The 21,152-nt window shown below is 39.2% G+C and overlaps 1 protein-coding gene across 7 annotated transcripts in view; it reads right to left on the bottom strand.

The window, feature by feature from the left end:
• CARMIL1 (capping protein regulator and myosin 1 linker 1) overlaps positions 1–21,152 on the bottom strand; it is a 315,090-nt gene that overhangs the window by 86,810 nt on the left and 207,128 nt on the right. For all 7 annotated transcript variants that reach the window (XM_044928005.2, XM_044928010.2, XM_044928014.2 and 4 more), the window contains 6 exons: positions 19,626–19,730; positions 12,780–12,849; positions 6,695–6,776; positions 5,748–5,847; positions 5,591–5,645; positions 285–457 (listed from right to left, as the gene is read on the bottom strand). In XM_044928005.2, coding sequence (XP_044783940.1) covers positions 285–457; positions 5,591–5,645; positions 5,748–5,847; positions 6,695–6,776; positions 12,780–12,849; positions 19,626–19,730 — 585 coding nt within the window. The remainder of the gene's footprint in view (positions 1–284; positions 458–5,590; positions 5,646–5,747; positions 5,848–6,694; positions 6,777–12,779; positions 12,850–19,625; positions 19,731–21,152) is intronic.

The raw sequence follows: 21,152 nt of genomic DNA, 5'->3' as shown, positions 1-21,152 counted from the left end.
CAGCTGTCAACGCTGCTGTGAAACAGGAAACTGCAATGGTTCTCAGTTGGGTTCACCTCACAATGGAAATCTTGAAAAGAGCAATGTGAAGGAATGACTGTGTCTAAATTTGGGAACACTCTCCTCTATATTTTGACAGAAGACTTGAAGCTGTCGTCTCCGCTCCCCAGCTGGTCTCCTTGGAAACTCAGGCTCACACGGACACAGCAGGTCCCCAGTGCCTGTGGGTCAGACTCCCCTCCAGGCCTTCCTGAGAACCAGCATCCACCCGTCAGGGCCCGTACCTGAGCTTGGTGTTGATCTGCAGTGCTTTGGCCAGCATCTTCGCCCCCATGTCCCCCATGCCATTCCCACTGATGTCCACTTTGGTCAGGGAGGTGTTGCTACCCAGGGCATTGATGATGATGGTGACCCCGGTCTTGAGTTTTGAGTCGGCCAGGGACAAGGACTGCAGAGGCTGTGGAGGCAACACCAGATAGCACTCACATGGTCACATCAGGGCTGCCACTGCTCAGGGGACCTGCTTCATGGAAAACCATCAGGGGTGGGACCTACTGCATAAGGTGGAAACTTTGGAAACTTCTGGCTAAAAGGCACTAGTGAATGGGATCGAAGGGTTCTGGACCTTGGGAGTCAAACATGAAGAGCTTGTGTCAATGCTGAATATCACCCACCTCTCCTTTAAGGGAAGCTGTGGAAACATATCCAGAGTGGCAGATGCCAGCTCTTTTGAAGTGGAGGATGGGAAGAAATAAACATACTGCACAAAAATGTCTGTGCTTCAGTATGGCAACACTATCCTTTTTGATCCATTTCTAGGCAAGGTAAAATGGCATCTTAAAATACTAGTAGAGGAATGATGCATGCATGCTAAGTCACTTCAGTCGTGTCTGACTCTTTCTAATAATGTGGACCGTAGCCCACCAGGCTCTTCAGTCCACGGCACTCTCCAGGCAAGAATACTGGAGTGAGTTGCCATGCCCTCCTCCAAGGGATCTACCCAAACCGGGGATCGAACCCGCATCTCTTATGTCTCCTGCACTGGCAGGCAGATACTTGACCACTAGCGTCACCTGGGAAGCCCAATAGAGGAATACTGGTACTAAATTACTAGTAGTAGTAAATGTAAAATAAAATCCAGCCAGGATCAATAATAGCTGACATTCATCGAATGTTTACTATGTTTAATGACTGTTTAAGCTTTTTACATGTGTTTACTCATTTAATCAACCCAATAATCCAATACTTAGGTATTATTATGCATGCTAAATCACTTCAGTCGTGCCCAACTCTTTCTTTGTGACTCTATGGACTGTAGACTGACAGGCTCTTCTGTCCATGGGATTCTCCAGGCAAGAATACTGGAGTGGGTTGCCATGCCCTCCTCCAGGGGATCTTCTTGACCCAGGGATCGAACCCAGGTCTCTTACATCTCCTGCATTGGCAAGCAGATTCTTTACCACTAGCACCACATGGGAAGCCCAATATTATATTAGGTATTATTACCCCTATTCTCAAATAAGAAATAGAAAGATTAAGTGACTCAACCAAGGTCACACAGAAAGTAGCTGAACAGGAACCAGTCTGTTTGCCAATTCTGTGTTTTTAACTCCTCACAACACAAAGCCTCTGTTGGCTTTTCCTGCATCTTTTTGATCTTCCCTGTTAGCTTTTCCTTATAAGATCCAATCAAAAAGCGTACCTACAATTTTTTTTTTTAAGTCAAATGTATGTGACTTTTTCATTACCATAAGCTGTATAGTGACCACTCACTGTCCATTTAAGCCAGAGACTAAAAGCCACTTGGGGTTTCCCAGATGGCTTAATGGTAAAGAATCTGCCTGCAATGCAGGAGATGCAGGTTCAATCCCCGGGTCAGGAAGATGGCAACTTGGAGAAGGAAATGGCAACTCGTTCCAGTATTCTTGCCTGGGAAATCCCAAGGACAGAGGAGCCTGGTGGACTACAGTCCACAGGGTTGCAAAGAGTCAAACACGACTTAGCTACTGAGCACAAAAGCCACTCAGCCTAGAGGCAGGTTTTGCTTGGTCTGCATAGAACATGACCAAAAAAGAAAAAAGAAAGGTGCTCCCTACTTACACCCTGCTCACACTTACTTGTTTATGTCACCTTCCTAGAACTGTGGGCATTTAAATTCTCAATCCCCTTCTTCAGCCATAATTGAATTAATGAGATGGTGAGAATTTCTGGACTTAAAACCAGTGTTGCTCTAAAAGTCAGAACTAAGACTTCCCTGGGGATCTGGATGTCTTCTGGGTTGCTTGAGGTAGTCTAGGTTGGCTCCACTATACTCAACAATTCAATATCCTAACTCCATAAGCAGTTCTGACATTACTGGGAAGCAGCTTCTAGGATCATCTATGACCAGGTTCCATGGTGGCCCATGGGACTCGGGTTATCAAGATGTCCCTGGATGGTCTGTGGGATCCCCCACCACAAATCCTGGGGTGTATTCACATCCATTCAACCAATAAACACTGATTCCCATGCATGTATGCTCAGTCGTGTCTGACTCTCGCAACCCCATGGACTATAGTCCGGCAGGCTCCTCTGTCCATGGAATGTTCCAGGCAAGAATACCGGAGTAGGTTGCCGTTCCCTCCTTCAGGGGAATCTTCCCAACCCAGGGATCAAACCCAGGTCTCTTGCATCTCCTGAACTGGCAAGTAGATTCTTCACCACTGTGCCACTTGGGAAGCCCCTGACTTCTAATAGAGCACATGTTCAAGGCACATCTACCAAAAGGCCCAGGAGGCAGGAAGACAGTTTCGACAGTTTAAAGACTCATACATTTACAAACTGGCATTATGCATTTGATTACACTTTTCCCGAGTGACTGTACTTATTATCAAAATTTGTGATTATCCTTATTATCAAAATTTTCTAAATGTAATATATCTATATTAAAATCAAACGCTATTAATATTAGTTAGAATCAATTTTTTTTTCAAGTTAAATGACATAATAAGTGCTAAGGCAATTGAAACTTCAGCCCCAAAGCCTGAATAATCTTAGACTCAGGTAGGCTTAGGGAGGTGGCTTCAATTTTCTTAAGATTCTACATTCAAGTAGATGGAAGAAACTTAACAAAAGATGCTTCAGACTCGGGAAACTTCATGTTTTAAATGAAAATGTAAGCAATGGTGTTTTAATAAAAAGCTATAATCCCATCATTTCAATAAGCTCTATTCAACTCCTGCAAAAATGATATATTATAGCTTCTTCCTAATACTGGAAAGCTGCCAAGTCTCCAAGCTGGTGAGCACCACTTCCAGTACTATATTCAAACTCTAATACACCCCAGTTAACACTTAAAAATAATAGGCAGAGTCATTAATGTGAATAGAACAGCCAGAATTGCATGCATATTTATAAGGTCATCCCTTCTTGATTTACTGCACTTCCAGGTAACCTGATTACTTGAAAGCTTACTGTTCCTGTTCAGAGCTGAACATGCTTAATCTGGCAATCTGTCTCCTTGTGATAGGCACTCCCAGGACAAACACATAATGTTCTATTGGTCATAGCATAGATTTGTATGTAATACTTCAAAACAAAAGTCTGTCATCTTGGCCCCTCAATGTTACTGTCCCTTGACTGTGGTTGCTGCAGCCTGGCAACCACTGTCTAGAGTTGAAGGCGACACTGGAACATGTATGTCTGGATTTTGCAAGTGAACATAATGTGCAATACTGGTGAATAAAGTATTCCATGGGCTGTTTAAGAACAAGCTCTACAGACACAAGGTCACAATGTAAAAAGCAAAGAGTTTCCTTTTTATATGTAAAGACCTTTAAAAAAAATCAGCCCAGTGGTGCCAGTTATGGATGGAATTTTTATAGTCACAAGATTTAACTCCTAATCATTTCAAATTGTTTTGAACATTACTGATTCTGAAGTAGGAGAAAAAAAGAAAAGAAGGTAATTGCTTTTTGAAAAAGCCACCTACTTTTCTATGACATGAACATAAAAGGCTTTTCACTGTTGTTATTAGCAGCATATTTCTCAAATTTATAACTTGACAGAATTTACATTTATATATCAAATTTTACCATATGCAAATATGTTTTTAGGTGTGCTTTAAATATCAAGATTATCTTTGACTACGAGACTTTGAAAATTATAGGAACAGAATTTAAAGACCCTTGTGTAATAAGCAAAACATGAAATTAACATAAATTTTCCTAAAATATGTGCTAAGAAACAAATATTTGGGAATGATTATTAAACACAATTCTGTAGATTCTGCAATACTGGCTTCTCCAATCTTTCAAAACTGGGCCAACTTTGGGAAATCAAAATCTCAAATACAGCAAGGTGGTGGAAAGTCAAATTAATATGTAAAACAAACTGCATAAATTCTGAAAAGTATAAATTACATTCTAATTATGCCTCTAACTTTAGTAACCCAGTATAACAGTAACAAAATATAGGGCTTATTGGCAAATGAGGACAAAAAGCAGTGCTTGAATTCATTAAATAACAATGAGTTTCATTTCTAGCCCACAGGTTGGAAATTACATCCACACAGTAAGGAGGCAGGACAGCAGAATCTTCTCCTGCCCTCCAGATCACAGCCTCAAAAAGAGATGTGGGCAAAGGCAGGCAAGGAAAAGCACCCACCTCCATCTCTCCTGACCCCATGGCCTTCTCTGAAAACTTAGCTTACAGTTTTAGCAGAATTTTCTATTACCCTATACAAATTCAAAAGGGAAAATCATACTTTAAAAAAATGTGGCACATCTCACATGATTAACGTAGGAAATTACTCCTACAACCTACAAAAGCAACCGTCACCCAACACAAATAATATGCATCTTCATTATACAAATTGATTTGGATTTGAGGAACCATCTAAGCTCTTTGGTGGCTGAGGACTAAGACAGGAAATGGACAAAATGTTAAAGAGCATCAGTAAAATACAAGGTGTGATACACTCGGTTTCAATGAAAGGAATTAATGGTAGAGTGCTTCTCACTTGGTCCAGAAAATATCTTTTCTTATGCATGTCTAAGGATAGCAAAATAGGATACTATTTGAAATTAAATTTCTTTACCATGAACAAAGTCTTAGCCAGGAACAATTAAAGGGGATAAAAATATAAGGATTATTAGAGCTCTAGACACAATTTAAGATGGGGAACAACTTTCTTAGTCTCTTATAATTCTGCATAATTACTGGATGAAATTCAAATTAGCAATATGATGTTTCTCAGCATGAGATTAGGTCATAAAGTCAACTAGAGAGTAAAAAATTCATACCTGTAGATTAGTGTATTAGCTGAAGCTAGTAAGTAATACAGCTTATTGAAAGATGGGCTTAGGAGTAAATGTATATTTCAATCTTCCTTTAATTAGTGATTAGTTGAATAAAGTGAAAGTAAGTAAATTTAAGTATACTCTATAACTGTGCTAAAACATGAATATTTACTGCATTTAAAAAATAATAGAAAATGTATGCAGAGATAAAATTATCTGAAAGCATATCAGCACTAACCCACTGGACAAAATTAGTAAGAACAACAACAGAAAGAAAGGTTTTAGGCAAAAGTGTTGAAAATAATACTCACTGATTCTTCATCTTGAATCATCTGTACTAAGTTGTCCAACACAGGTGTCAGATTTCTAAAGAGATTTTAAAGATGTGGACAGTGGAATCAAATCAAAAGCTTTCAGGAGGCTGGTTATTTTCATCATTGTCATATAAAAAATGCAAAAAACTCTTACTTGGATTTCATATTATTAAAATTTTTGCCTAACGCCAGGTGTTGTATTGATCTGTTTTTACTGAGCCACACTATTAAGGTAGATAGGTCAGATTCTAAACCTGGAAAGAATCAGAGTAAATGGAAAATCAACACACATGTGGATAAATAAATTCTCAGAGAGAACACAATTAAACAAAGGTGCAAGGCAGTTGGATGACTTTCTGTACTGTCCTGAAATCCCTAGGATTCTAATCTCCACCACCCCCCCCACCCCAGGAACTTTTTGCCTTCTTTTTATGCCCTATTATTTCACGGGGATAAATTCATTCTCCACAAAGACGTATCTAAATCTCTTACGCAACCAGGGGCTAAATAAAGTCAGTAAGGAATGTGATACATGACAGTAGAAAGTTTCATCTCTCCCCACACTTTTGTGAGAGAAGATTCTGACATTCTGTTCACTGGGAGGTGATTGCAGATAAAGTTGTCTATGCAAATTCATACAGCATGCTTGCCTATGCAGGTTCATACTCACATGCTACTATAACCAGTAGAAATAAAGCTAATGAAACAGATTTTTGTATAAATAAATAAGGCCTCAATTTTATTACTACCAAGTCCAACACAAAAGGTTGTACTCAGATTGTTATCAATATATTGCTGATCTTTTTTTTTAAACTAAATTGTTTTACTGCATAGACTTTTCATTTTTTGGCCATGAAACAAACTTAAGACTTTGACATGAAATTATTCCATAAATATACTCTCTTAAAACATAAATGGCTATAGTTATCATGAAAAAAAATACTTATAAAAATCGTGGAGAAAGAAAAAATAGTCCTCTAATCAAGGAGTGAAATATCAGTTTTATTAAGGTGTCATCTAGATTGGATTAGACTATTTTCCCTTTACTAACTTCCTTCAAATAATATTTCTATGTGTTTTCTTCTCTAATTTCTGACTTACCATTATCAGAGATGTCTAGGCTGCTGATGTTGTGGATTTCAGCAATGCAGCCCTCTAGTACCTGCGCACCTCCAGATCTCAGCTAGAGAAACACAAACCAAACAGGGGAAAGTGGTCACCTACTGGAGGGGTGAAACCAAAAAATTAAAAATAGGAGAGATAGCCTTGAACTCAGCACCAAAGAGAAAAGAGAAAACTTATCAACTTAAAAAAAAAAAATCATCAATGCAAAGGGCCAACCACTAGTCATTATGTCCCATTCCACATAAGTCTGAAAATCATTAGAGAAAGAAACAGAAGACAGAGATCACCCTGCATCACCAAAAGCAAAACAGTCTCCGTCAACCCACAAGAATTTTCTTCATTTCTGACTTTTGGAAATCTAACGAATACCTTTATACATGAGAAATCACTACTGTTATATCTGATTACTACAGATTTCAGGTATAACTCTCCATCATATAACAGCAAAACAACTGAAGGAGACAATAAAAACCTAAAAAGTCATTTTCATCTTTTTCCCAAAAACCAAAAGCACATTTTACCAAGGTCAGAATATCTTTTTGTTTCCCATTCAGCAACTATCTGAGTTCTTACTACGTGTTAAAACATTGTGCAGGGTGCAGTTTTCCAAGCTGTGGCCCTCTGTTCAGGAAACTTATGATCTAATAAGAGAAACTACCATTTATTGGGAACCTACTATGGGCCAAAGGATATGGTAGTTTCTCTATTCACTTAAGAAAATGAAATTTAAAAAAAAAAAAAAAAAAAAATAAAATGAAATTTTATTTTAAGATTCTATACCAAATTGATAACACTTTCTACTTGTTCGCATTTTGATGTAAAAATTTAAAGAATCCTTATTTCACTATTTTACAGGCAATATGTCTGTGGAACTCTGGACCAAAACCTGCCAATTTCCCTGACTGCTTATATGTTAAGCAGAATTTTGCACAGATCTTTGGGATCACTTCATTCGTTTTTTTTAGCGGGGCTGTTTACATTCAGTCTTTTCTATTTTTCAAGGTGACAGCAGATCACTGTGAGATGCCTGATGTGAGCTCTGAAGGGGAGTGTCACACAGAGCCCGACCTCCCTGGAGGCTGGTTTCCTGCAAGGAAACCAAGACCAGCCAACTCCACAGCTGAAGGGCTGTGAACCCAGTGGGTGGAACTATGGCTACTTTTATTATATTTTTTGCCAAAGTATTGGCAAAGAGTGGAAATTAAAAAACAACCACCACCAGGTTCTTCACAAATAGATTTAAGCAACACTGCTTCAAGTCGCAGTGAGCGTTATATGTAGACCATATCAATATTAAAGCAAGAAACAATTTAGGCAAACACTTGAAAGGAACATAATCTGCTTTTCAGAACATGAAAAAGTTATGCTTTTGAGAAGATAAGCATAAGTCTTTACAATTTCATTATTTGCTGCTAATGATTTCTCTGTTGAAAAGTCAAACCTCTACAAGAAAATCTCTACTTATTATAATATATAGAAAAAATATTCCATTTGTGAAAACAGAAAATAGGATGAGGATGAGATTTCAGTCCTCACCTCTGTTTATTTTACAAATACTCCTAACTGATATTTGTAGCATAAACCCATAATACTAACATTTTTCGGCACTAAAATTTCAACATATCCTAATTTATTGATTCATAAAGTACTTACACAGTGGCCAAGCTAAGGAAAGCCCAAGGAGAAAAAAACAAAAAAGAATGTTATCAGCAGTAAGCAGAATAAGAACAGAGAAGCAGAAGTCTCTATCAACACACAACATAAAAAAGCAGAGTGAGAAAAAAACACTGCAACTAAAATATACTCCCAAAACAAAAATCCAAAACTTAAATAAGAAAATAACTGATCTTCAGTTGCCAAGAACATTCGATTGAATTCACAGGTTATTAGATGCCTAAAATTCCCCCAAAGCTTAAAGCTTTCCCAAAACAGTAAAAGCTTTTCCATTACTGTAAATGAAAATCCTTTTAAATGAATTTGCATAATTAGAGGCTGTGTCTGCATGTATGCATGTAAAACTGGTTTTTTCAATTACCCTCATTTGGATCCCACACACTAGCACTATTTAAAAGAATGCAAGATCAAAGAGGAGTAAATGTAACTGAATCACTCAATAATTTTTAAAATGTTAAAAATAAAATCACATTTCTTTCAAAAGAGAAGTGAGGTCTCAATGAAGGAGGAATATTTCAGCTGTTACTCATAGTTCTAAGTGAATAGTTCTAATACAAAAACATTCATAATGGGGACAGAAGCAAGGTAAACTAAAATCTAGAGAACTTTTAATAATTCATATTCCTTTCTCAAGAACACTTGCCATTTAAAAAGAGGTGGTGAATATTACAGATTTAAATGTAAAATACCGTCCCCCTGTTATTTGTCACTTTTCTTCTCCAGGGGTTTTATTTTTAATGAAAAAATAACTTCAATCCTGGGAAATTTCCTCACATAAAACTGTGAATACTGCAGGATTCTCCAAGGACAAATTGTGGTTTGACATGATCAGTTCAATATATCCTTGCTGGCAGGATGCGATGCCAAAGAGTAATTTAGAACCTAGTGATATATAAATTACCGTTTCAGAGATATAGCCTAAGAGAAATATATAGGGGCTTCCCTGGTAGTTCAACAGATAAAGAATCCGCCTGCAGTGCAGGAGACCTGGGTTCAATCTCAGTGTTGGGAAGAAGGGAACAGCTACCCATTCCAGTATTCTGGCCTGGAGAATTCCCTGGAGAAGTCCATGGGGTCGTAGAATCAGATATGATGGAGCGACTTTCACTTTCAAGAGAGATATATACAATTGACCCTTGAACAACTTGGGGGATGAGGGGACTTAAGGGAACCAACCCTCCACACAATCAAAAAATCAAGTACAAACTTTACAGATGACCCTCAATATCCAAGGTTCCTTCCCCATGTGCAGATTCAACCAACCATTAGGTAGTACTGTAATAGGTATTCAGTGGAAAAAGTCATGTATAAGTGGACCCAGGAAGTTCAAACCCATGTTGTTTAAATGTCAACTGTAATTCTGTGTTTCATTAACTACTGTAAGAAGCAACATAACATGTGACTTGACAAACATGGTCACCAGTACTGTGATTCAAGCTGTAAGACAGTGGAAGAACATGACACTAAGGTAGTATTAAGGGGTCCTCATGTCAGTAGCATCATTTTGAAGAAGGAAACAGACAGAAGAGGCTCCATCTTGAAAGCAGGACTCCATCTTGGGTCAGACTGTGGACTTTGAGCTATGCCCGGTATCTATGGAAACGACATACCAACTGAAAAACCAGACCCCCCGAATGGAAGAGCCCAAGCGCTCGTACCTAGACTCTCCATCACCCAAAAGAATACCCTAATTATCTGTGTAACCGAATAGAATCATAAACTCTATGATGCTTATTGGGGTATGACCACAGGCCTATTGATAATTGTCCACTCTTAACTACCTAGGCTGAACGCATATGAATCACGGGTTAACTTTGATTGTATCTTTCTTTTCCTTTGTTCAGACTAGTTTCAAGGAATTTGGGGAGGTGGGTTTGGGCATGTACACTTAGAGTATATAAGGTTTTCACAAAAACTGGTTGAGGTCCTTGGCTAAGAGGAGACTCTGCCTTGGGCCCGCTGGTGTAATAAACTGCACTCCACTATCTGCATTGTCCTTCTGAGTGAGTTTGTTTCCCAGAACACCTGGCTACAACAATTTTATCACATAATTCACAAATGAATGGCCAAAATGAAGGTAGAATTATCATCAAAATAATAGCCAATTCTACCATCAGTATCTGATTCTTGCATTAATAAGAAAAAAATATAAAGGAAAAAAGGTTACTAGCCATTTGGTGGATCCATATGAAACTGCCAAGAGTTTGCCATTTTTGACTTACAAAAATGTCAGTTTTATATGGTTCACCAAATACAGCTGTCTTTGAAAGTTATTTCCAAAAGGATCACAAAGGAGTTTAAACAACAAGCTGTGTAACAATCTAACACAGTGTTCTTCATTCATATGGTACCTATCAACTTATTTGAGAAGAAAATGCCTAATCACATAATATTCTAATAATTACTACTATTAACAATAATCAGGAAAGCATACTTTCATTAAGACTCTACCATTTGTTGGATTATTTCAGCTTCTTTAGACCTCAGTTTCCTCATCTATAAGCATGGGAATCAGATGATCACTTATGTCCTTTTTAGTTTTAATCACAGAATTAAATGAATGATGTTGTATTGGTAGCAATCATGAACTTTAATCAGGATAGTAAAGATTATGGGTCATTGCCAATTCAATATTTTAACCTAACAGAGCAAGCAACGTTATATAAGTTGTTTTTCATTTGATAGAATAACCCTTTCCATCCCCGTTGCTCTCATTCCTTCCTTCATAAAAAATTTTATTATTGGCATGCCTTAATAAAGTGCTGGGAAATAATTAACTCATACTACCAGAGATGGTTTCTGTTTTATGGTCTGTCTTTAAAACAAAAGAGCACACAGACTTACACATGAAAATTTCACAATACCAAGTTAGGTTTTTAAGATTTTTTCTTCTTTTCACCCCAACAGACAAAAAGACAGTAAATCACACACAGTTGGCATTCACCCCAGCTCAAAATTGTTAAAAAAAAAAAAAATCCTGCACTAACAATTTATATGGCTGATTTCAGACTTGTCAGTTTCTGGAATTTTCAGAGAGGAAAAGCATTAATCTTCAATGTGGAGTTGCCTTGGTGCTCAGCATTTTGTTAGGAGCTAAGGGAAACAGAAAGCAAAGTAAGATACAAATACTGCCGTCTAGAAAGTCACCGCCTAGCTGGGAAAGCATACAGGAGCTAGCTTCATAACTGTACAAGGCACTATGTTGTTCAGTGTCCAAATGCACGTCACCATCATTAAGTACTAGACAATTAGGAAAAATAAGACCCCAAAGTGCTGAAGCAGTCAGGGAAGAAATTTACAGATAGATAAGCCAACAACAGTGAACAACCTTCATAGGTACTAGACGTTCTAAGCAGCATATTTCAAAGAGCTCTTTAAACCTCCTAACAACCTACTAGGAGAGGCACAAATATCATCTTCATTTCAGACACAGAAACTGAGAGGTAGTGCTATCAACTAATTCACCCAGGACTGCATAGCTAGTTATGGCCAAACTATGATCGAATAGTACGCGTCTGATGCAGGTACAAAGGAGGCTAGACCTGAACTAGATCCTCAAAGAGAGGGGAGCCTTGGGGAAGAAGAGGGACATGGCAGGAATGTACTGGGAAGAGAGAAGAGTGGGCATAAAAACCCAAGAAGAGGAATGAAGAGCCTTCCATCTCTAGACCTGAGAAAAGACACCAAGTTCGACATGGTAGGTAAAGCGTAGCTCTTCAGAAAAGACAACAAGTTCGACATGGTAGGTAAAGTGTGGCTCTGAAGAGGCTGGACAGTCTGTCCTGAGGTATTTTCTTGCTAATTTCCACACAAACTACAAGTTTGAAGACAGTGCAAAAGTTCAGGTACACTCTAAAAATGTAAGAAGCTTTTAGCCTCAATTCTCCTCTGTGTGTAGTTGGATAGGAAAAAAGTTTGGAGTTGTTATAATTTTGATAAGCACCTTAATTTTCTTGTTTTAAAATCAAGATATTAAAAAGCAAAATTAATGACAAAAGACCTTCCCTTTCACATTCTCCAAGTCCAAGTTAGGCTGTACCCATCTGGCCTCTGTGAGGAATGCTTCGCGGTCTACTTCTCTTGATGGTAAAGCTAGTTTAATGCTTGTTAACTCAAAGCGTCATCACAAAATACTTAAACAACTGGCAAGAAGACGGGGAGGGGGAAAAGGTCATTAAAAGCACATTTGAGTGCTTTCTGAATAGTGTTCCGTAACTATTTGTAGATAAAACTCACAAAACACAGAACATCAGAAACTTCTATAAAGTGTATTTTCCTGTTTCATGTATACCCTCTGGAGTCACAGAATTACACTTTTTCCAAGAAAAAGACAAAGCAATTTACAGACTATTATCTATTCCAGTACATAGTCTAAAGGTGCTCTTACCTCACAGTTGCTGAGATCAAGAGAAACTCCCTTCAAGTTATGATTAGAAGCCAGGCCCAATAACAGCGCTCTGGGAGGAGGAAACACACACACACACATTAGATAAAAATCCCACATATTGCCCTAAAAATTTGTAAGCACACTGAACAAAGCCCAGAGAACGAAGGACTTTTCTGAATCATAATGGGTCAAGCGCCAAGCACCATCTCACTTTTCAAAACGCCAACTGCATGTCCACCGACCGACAGCCCTGATAAAAATGACACAGTCACATTCTTCCGCCTGACATGGAGCAGGTCCCTTCTAAATGCAAAACCCGACAGGGTCGCTATTCATTCCTATGCAAATAAACCAACAGTGCTCCTAATTGCACACTGAAATTAAATTGTGTTCATCACAGATAAATTCCCCCCTGCGTCTGCTTGAGAACACCTTTAATTATGTTTAGAATATTTGTAGGCAATTGTTATTAGAATAGCAAAATGAAGCTCGGTTTCCCTAAGTGTTATGTTAATGTGGAAGGCTGGCTCTACAGTATTCCAGGATGTGAAGTCATACTGGATGAGCTGATGAAAGGACATACAGCAGGGGGATGGGTAAGGGTGTAAAGGCATGGGAGATAAGGTACAAGCCCTGGGTTTGAGAACAGGATCCTGTCTGTCTATTCTACTAGCTGGTCACAGGATAAACCCCACTGCCACTCTGCAAAGACGTTTCTTATTTGCTTATGGAGGAGACTGGACATATCCTGTGGATCTCATAAGAGGATGAATTGACTCCACTTTCACAAGTCAGTTCAATAAAATCCAATAAAATCCACCACTGAATAGGCTTGACAGAAAAATTTCACACATGCACCCACTTCCATTAATTACACCAAAAGCAGGAGAGACCCTCAACTAGGCCTGGTGAGGAGCATAAAGATGAGTATGAGAAGGGTCCCACTCTCAAGCAAAGGAAACAAATGTGTGTGTGAATGACCGTAATGCAAGGTGGACAGCCGTAAATGCTAAAGAGCATTTGCCACCTGGGGGTGACTAGAGGACAGAACCAAGGCAACTGCCACCTGGGGGTGATGACTAGCTGTTATCAGTGTTCCAGTGACTCGAAAACGCCCCAGAGGAGGAGGAGGTAAGAAGGTAGGAGATGATTTCATGTGCGAGTATCTGAGACTTTCCCCCTTTAGTGATTCTCTGGCCTCATCCTCTGAGAGAGAAAATTCCCGAGGTGGACAGAGCACAAGAACTTGGCTACTTCCAGCTATGAAAACAAACCCTGTGGGTAAGAAGGCTGAAGGGAGTGTGTGTCTCTTTATTCCTTTAATCCAGTTCACTGGCCCTTCTTCTCAAACACTGTCCTATGACAAAGGGCTGGGCACATCTCATCTGTGGGCATGCCTCTCTGTTCAATCACTTCTTCAAGTGTTTCTCTTTTCCTCAGAAGGAACTTCTCTCCCGTTCTTGGGGGCAGTATCGAGACACTAGAAACCAAAAGGCCAGTCCTCGGGTCTCGACCCTATCACTAAGGTGGCCTGAAGGACATTACTTTTCCTTTCTGTGTCTCTGGTTCTCATCAGCAAATGGGAGAGTGAGGACAATACCGAAGAGGTCCCTACATTTCTAAGTTTTAAGTTTAGCCACGTATTTTAACACTGTATTACTATAATGTTGAGATGGAGGGAACATTCTTCCTATTTCTGACATGTAGGTTAAGGCCAAGAAAATAAATGGTGTCCTTTAACATACTTAACTATGGAAGGCCACTGATTAAAAGGTAACGACTCAGGAGACAAGTGAAAATAAATAACCCACAGAAACTGTCCCTAGTAAAATGAAGTGAAAGAGAGCAACTATGGCAAAGCATAGCAGGCACTAGGGAAAACTCTTATCACAAGGCGTGTTGTTTCTTTTAACCCAGTGTAAACTGCCTCTGTGGTTTGATCCTCTTGGTCTTCAGTTATTAGTGCAAAACTGGTTAAGAGAAGAATTTGTATTTCACCTCCATAGCTCTGGATTGTTGGGGGCCGGCGTGAGGCACTCCACCCATGGCAAAGCTCATGAGGAAGGAGGCTCGACATACGCAAAGGCGGGATTGAGCCTCAGGAGTCCCCCTGGAAATCCTCGAGCATCTACCCCCATAACCAGAGCCTGCCTACTTTACTACTTTGTGCTCTCACCTACAGCTCTGAGTTTACGGGGGGCTGTCCCCCACCACCTCTTTCGGAGAAGGAGTTAACCTAGAGCTCCAGTTAATAAAAACTCCTGGGCGTGACAAGAGTGTTTTAACCTACAAACTCCTCTGAAGGTTCTCTAGCCTGCCTGACAGGCTTGTCCGGCCACATGTGATTGCTCACAGCCTCCCAACCGTGAGAGGCACAAGATGCTTTAAACCTTCTAAAAACAGGTTCCTTAGAAAAGTTAGAAAACCATTAGTATAAGTATAGTGGGCTGATTAGAAATTGTATTGATGAAGGGTTTTTCATTTGTTGAGCCAATGTTTGTTGCTAAGTCTCCACATACCCTGCTCTTACACACATTAATGAATATATAGAAGAAATAAGTATTAACCTTTGATATTAATCACGTTAGACCCTAGGCTAAGTAAATTCTTTCCTTAATTAAAACCCACTACACCCTCACCCTATAGGAATGTAACTTTATTTGGGTGGCGTCTGTTTTAAGAATAATCACCCCTGGAGAAATAAGTGTCCTGGTTGACTGACCACTGTCACAAGGAGAGGGTCATAAATTGTCAGCAGGCCCCCCGGCCAGAAGATGATGTAACACCCCTAAGACCTCTGTATACATTTGTATGAAGCACCTGACTTTGATAAAAGTCAGGACTGCTGACCCCGCGTGACTTTTGCATAACATATCAGTGTATAAAAGTAGACCATGGAAAATAAAGAACTGGGATCAGTTCCTCGAAATACTGGTCTCCCCATGTCGCTCGCTCTCTCAAACTCTGGCTGAGTCTCCATCTGGAGTGCGGAACCCGCCATGCTTACTAATTATGCCTGGGCTTCTAAGATCCGACCAGGGAGGCCTCAGTGTCTCCTCTCCTTCGTTAGAACGGAAGGACGCCTGCGGCCCACGTAAGTGGTGCAAACTTCTTGTCTTGAAGTTTTATTGGTCTCCCGCGTAAACCAAGCTACTCAGCCTCTTTTCTCCACTGAATTTTCCTACTGAGCTATCCTTATTCTAGTACTCTTTATATCTCTAATTAATATCTAATTGAAGCTATTGTATCCTGATCCTCGCTGACGCCGTCCCCACTTCGAACTCCCTGGATCAGCTGGGGCTGGACCTCGGCACTGGATATGTGGTACTAGTTATAATTTTGGAGTAGCACATCCCTCCATTTTAATGGCTCTATTAAGAATACTTGGCCAGGGCTATGGGGTTGGCAGAAGGGGGACCACATGGCAGGGAGGGAGGGTGGTACAGGGAAGAAGGGGAGAGGGTGTGAAAGAAGAAGTATAAGCGGTAAATGGGGCCGCATGCCTCCCTAAGCAATGCTGGAGCAGGGAGCAGGCTTGGGACACACAAGAACCACTCTGTTCTGGAGATTTTAGGAAACGCTAAAGGAGCAGTGTCATCCTCTTCTTTAAAACCCCTTAAAATACTGTAATATGGATGAAAAACAACCTCCAAGAAAATACACAACTCTGAAAAAAGCAATTACTCTCTTTGTATCGCTTTTCACAGATCTGTCAAAGTGGGGGAGATCTGTTAAGTGGGGAAGTTCTATAAAATATGGATATGTCCAAACTTTAAAGTGTCACTCTCAAGAGAAGGGGCCTTACTTTACCCTTCTTATGGCTACGAATTCCCCATCCTGTAAGAAATGAGGGTCTCCCCCCACCACCCCCTACACACACCCGGTACACAGGGATGCAATGTGGTTTAGGAACAGGCCTGAGCCAGTGGTTGCTCAAAGAGAGTAACTGTTTTTTTTCAGAGTTGTGTTCTTCCTTGGAGTAGTGGACTCTGCAGCGTTCCTCCCCAGAGCCCCCTTGACCATCGGTCCTCTATGGGAGCTGCCTCAGCTGCAGAAAAGTATCTCACTCAAGGTCACATCTGCTTCCAAGAGCAGCCTGTATCCAAGGACTGATCAACACAGGGGTATAAAGGCCTAGCCTCCTCACCCAGCTCAGGGTCATCCCAACAACAAAGCTCCCATCAGGCTGGCTGAGGGCTTCACTGTAGCAGCCCCAATTCAATCTCCCCTCTGTCCCATCCCACCTCCTTCCTGTCCGCCCTGTACCTCACAGGTGGGATTTCAAAATCATTTCCTAATAAAATCCTACAGGTAAATTTTCATCTCTAACTATGCTTCCCAAAAAACCCAACCTGTGACAGTGAGTATGACAAAGGACTTGGCTTCTCTGAGCTTCAATTTCCTCAGCTGTAAAATAGGGATAATGACACCTTCCCACGGCTGCTGTCAACACAGCAGGTGACAGTTTGTGGAGATGCACCCAGTTCTGCGTCCAGCTTAGGGCAGTGTTTTGCAAGTTCCCCTCCATTCTCATCCTCTCACAGGTAAACCCAAGCACCTCTTTTCAAATTATAGTTTCACATTAAATGCACATATGAAATTTTGTTTATAGAATCTTGAGCCATCAGCCTTTTCCTCATGTTAAAAATTTTACAGGGTAAAACACAGACCTGAAGAGACCATAGGCATACCTCCTCATAATGCACTTCACAGATACTGCATTTTTTTTTTTTTTTTTTTTAACAAATTGGAGGTTTGCTACAATCCTATGTCAAGCCAATCTACTGGTGCCATTTTTTAAAACAGCATTTGCTTGCTTCTCGCCTCTGTGTCCCATCTCGCAATATTTCAATCCTTCCACCAGCAAAAAGATTACAACTCACTGATGGCTCAGATGATAGCTAGCCTTTTTTTTAGCAATAAAGTGTTTCTTATTTATGATATGGACATTTTTTGGACATAATGCTACTGCACACTTAATAAACCACAGTATAGTAAGAACATAACTTTTATATGCACCAGGAAACTCAAAAATTCACGTGACTCACTTTATTCTGATATTCACCTTATTGCAGGAACCTGGAACCAATCCTGCAGTATCTCTGAGGTCTGCCTGTTCTGATTTATTATTAAACATTCACATAAATAATAAGAGGTCACAAGATTTAACACTGACAAAATATCTTTTAAATATAAATTTTTATAAGCCTATATCTATAATAAAGCACAAGTAAATTCATGTTCTTGTGGTGAGGATTATTCTATAAAATCAATTGCCCTGATCAATGAAGAACTACTCTATATTCTACAGGACCAAAAACATTGAAAGAATTAGTATACCATGCACCTATCACTAAAACCACTTTGAATATGCTAACTTCATGCTGATATGATATGATAATATCAAATCTGGTTTTGCTTTCTACTCAGTGCCCCCCGGAACATAGTCCATTGTAAATGCTCGATAAATATCAATCAAATGAGTAACTGTGTTTAAGTTATAAGGGATTCCCCTTCAGAATATTGATTCTCATAGCTTTATTCATATCCACACAAATAGCCTAATCATGGTTTTTTACTATTTGCAGCCATTATATTTAGAGATCTCTAATATACAGATTCCATTTTTTCTGTTTTTGTTTTTTTTTTTAAGGCCAGGGAGAAGGGTAGTGGGAAAGGATAGTTAGGGAGTTTGGGATGGACATGTACACACTGCTATATTTAAAATTGATAACCAGCAAGGATCTATTGTATAGCACATGGAACTCTGCTCAATGTAATGTGGCAGCCTGGATGGGAGGGGAGTTTGCAGGGGAATAGAAAAATGTATATGTATGGCTGAGTCCCTTTGCTGTCCACCTGAAACGACTACCACAACATTGTTAATCGGCTATACCCCTAACACAAAACAAAAAGTTTAAAAAAATTTTTAAAGGCCTGCTATAATATCAGAATTTCTTTTTTAGCATTTAGCTATAGATCAACTCTTTCTCAAGGCCTCTGTCGTTTTAGTCACACAGCACTTTGCAGAATACTGTTATCGAGAATTTCACAGCTCTTAAAAAGAGAATTTACAAATTAATTTGAAAAACATTTTTCAGTAAAATAAATAGCAGACATTGATTTTAACATTTCACACAAATTACAGGGGAAAACTGAATGCTGATTTACATGTTAGGTGGGGAAAGGAGAAATATGTGTGCACATTTGAACATAACTGATAATATAGGTATTCATAACTAAAATTGAAAACATGTTCAATGAGAAATTAGATTCTACAGCCCTTTTCATTATTTCTGGCAATGATGAACAGAAATTCAGGGATAACAAATTATTCTAGAAAGTTCAACTTCACTGCTACTCATCCACTGGGGCTATTCATCCATAACATAAGTTGCCTGCCAAGTAAAAATACCCAAACAGATAGATACCCAGGTAACCAGAAAGCAAAACACCTAAAAATTGGTTCTGTTGCACACACAAGTACATATAGTTTGATTATTATTGTTAGTAGAAATATTTAGAATTCACACAAGAGTCTAACTAAAATGGCCTGAACAGAGGTCAGTATAAAGGCAATGGTACCCAGAAGCACTTTTATAGATGAGTGACTAATGCCAAGGTCACAAACCAAAGGAAGATTTTTTTCCCCTAGAAGATACAATAATATCAATAGCACACAATGTACTCGAAAAGAATTTGATTTCCTTTGTGACCCAAAGTAAAAGGCATTTTCATCTGCCTTGACTGTCTTGGGATTGTATGTCTTTTTTCCCTTCCCTCAAACACATTCATAATAACAAATTGAACTTTAAAAGCTCTGGAGAAAATGAATTAACCACTCACTTTAAGGGCTCAGGAGACAGTTTTGTGCCTGAAAGGTTGATTTGCATCAGAGCCAGAGAACTACTAAAAAACTGCTTGAAAGACGGCGGTACTTCTTTTCCTTTCCTGAAAAACAAATCATGACAGTCATACACTTAAACTTCCATCTCCACACCCCACTTCCATACTGGCAAAATTATTCATTGGTAATTCAGACACTGTGAAATAATCCATGAATCAGTTGTATCCTCAGTAGAAATTTAAAAGTAAAAAGAAAAAAAAAGTCTGAAAGTAAATTCAGTATACTTTTTAAAGTCATGTAAGAGAGGTTAAGAAATGTCATTAAATTTTAAAACATTTTATTTCTATTCTTCATAGCCAAGGAACTCATTGAGTTCTATTTCTAGATCTCTAGGAAACTCCATATTTGAGTTTTTAGGAAATAAGTCAAAGAAGACATATATTTCTCACCAATTTAGAGAGCCTTCCCACTGGATGACATCAGATTGTTAAGGATCGCTACCTGTGTTTGGCGATATTTTCAGATGTAGAGGTCTCAGATGCGCCAAGATTGAGACTAGAGGTCAAGTCTGATTGGCAAGAAGCCTGCATGACAAATATTCTACTCGGCTCTTATAGCCATACCACAAATCTAATTATTTCAGGACAAATATTAGAAAAAAGACAAAACTGCAAAAGGAAAGGGTTATAACCTCCAAATATATCCCCTTGCTTGCTATTCCAGTGGGAAGTAGATCAAATCATACAACTCAACAAGAAGACAGAGTCAACACCACAATATGAGGGTTTAAGAAAAATGAAATTCCAGAGTCAAAATTGGAATATCAATGCTTAGCTTGTTTTGTTCCATCCGATAGAATTGTTGAAAGGATTCACTAAGTAAAGCACTTAGCCTGATGCCCTGTCAACACTCATTTAATGATAGCTATGCATATTCTGTGAGGGAATCATACTATCTCAGGGAGGAAGCCATCCTAGAAGTCCAGTTCAACCGTGTCTTATTCAACAACATTTTATGCACAGAGGTCTAGGAAGCCTGTCAATATTTGAGAAAGGTTTTAAAACAGGACAATTTCAGGCTATTTGAGAAGAAAATAGCTATTTTTCTATTCTAAGCAGCAAGAATCTCTATTTGAGAGAATGAAAAATAAATTCAAGAAGAAAGAGAATTCTGGTAGAATACATTCCAAATGTTTCAAGCAACTCTGGTTTCAGATATCAGAAGGATATAAGCTTGAACACTCAGGTTCATTTTCTGATGAGCAAATGTTAATTTTTTATTTGAACATAGTTTTCTCCCTGTTACATCGTATTGGTGTTGATGTTCTAATGTTTCCAAATACTCACTGCCCCTTTCTGAAGGATGATGATCAGTTACCCCACAAATGGCAGGCTTAGCCCCTCTGGTGAATGGGATGTGAGCAGAAGTGATGTGTGCAATTTCCAGAGAGTTGGTTTACCAGCCAATGTGTGTGTTACCATCCTTCTTTCTCCTCTGCTATGTGACTGTCAATGTTCTAGAAAGAG

This window comes from Bubalus bubalis, chromosome 2, assembly GCF_019923935.1.
Source record: "Bubalus bubalis isolate 160015118507 breed Murrah chromosome 2, NDDB_SH_1, whole genome shotgun sequence".
Taxonomy (NCBI): Eukaryota; Metazoa; Chordata; class Mammalia; order Artiodactyla; family Bovidae; genus Bubalus; species Bubalus bubalis.
This window is presented reverse-complemented; position numbering and strand designations above follow the sequence as displayed.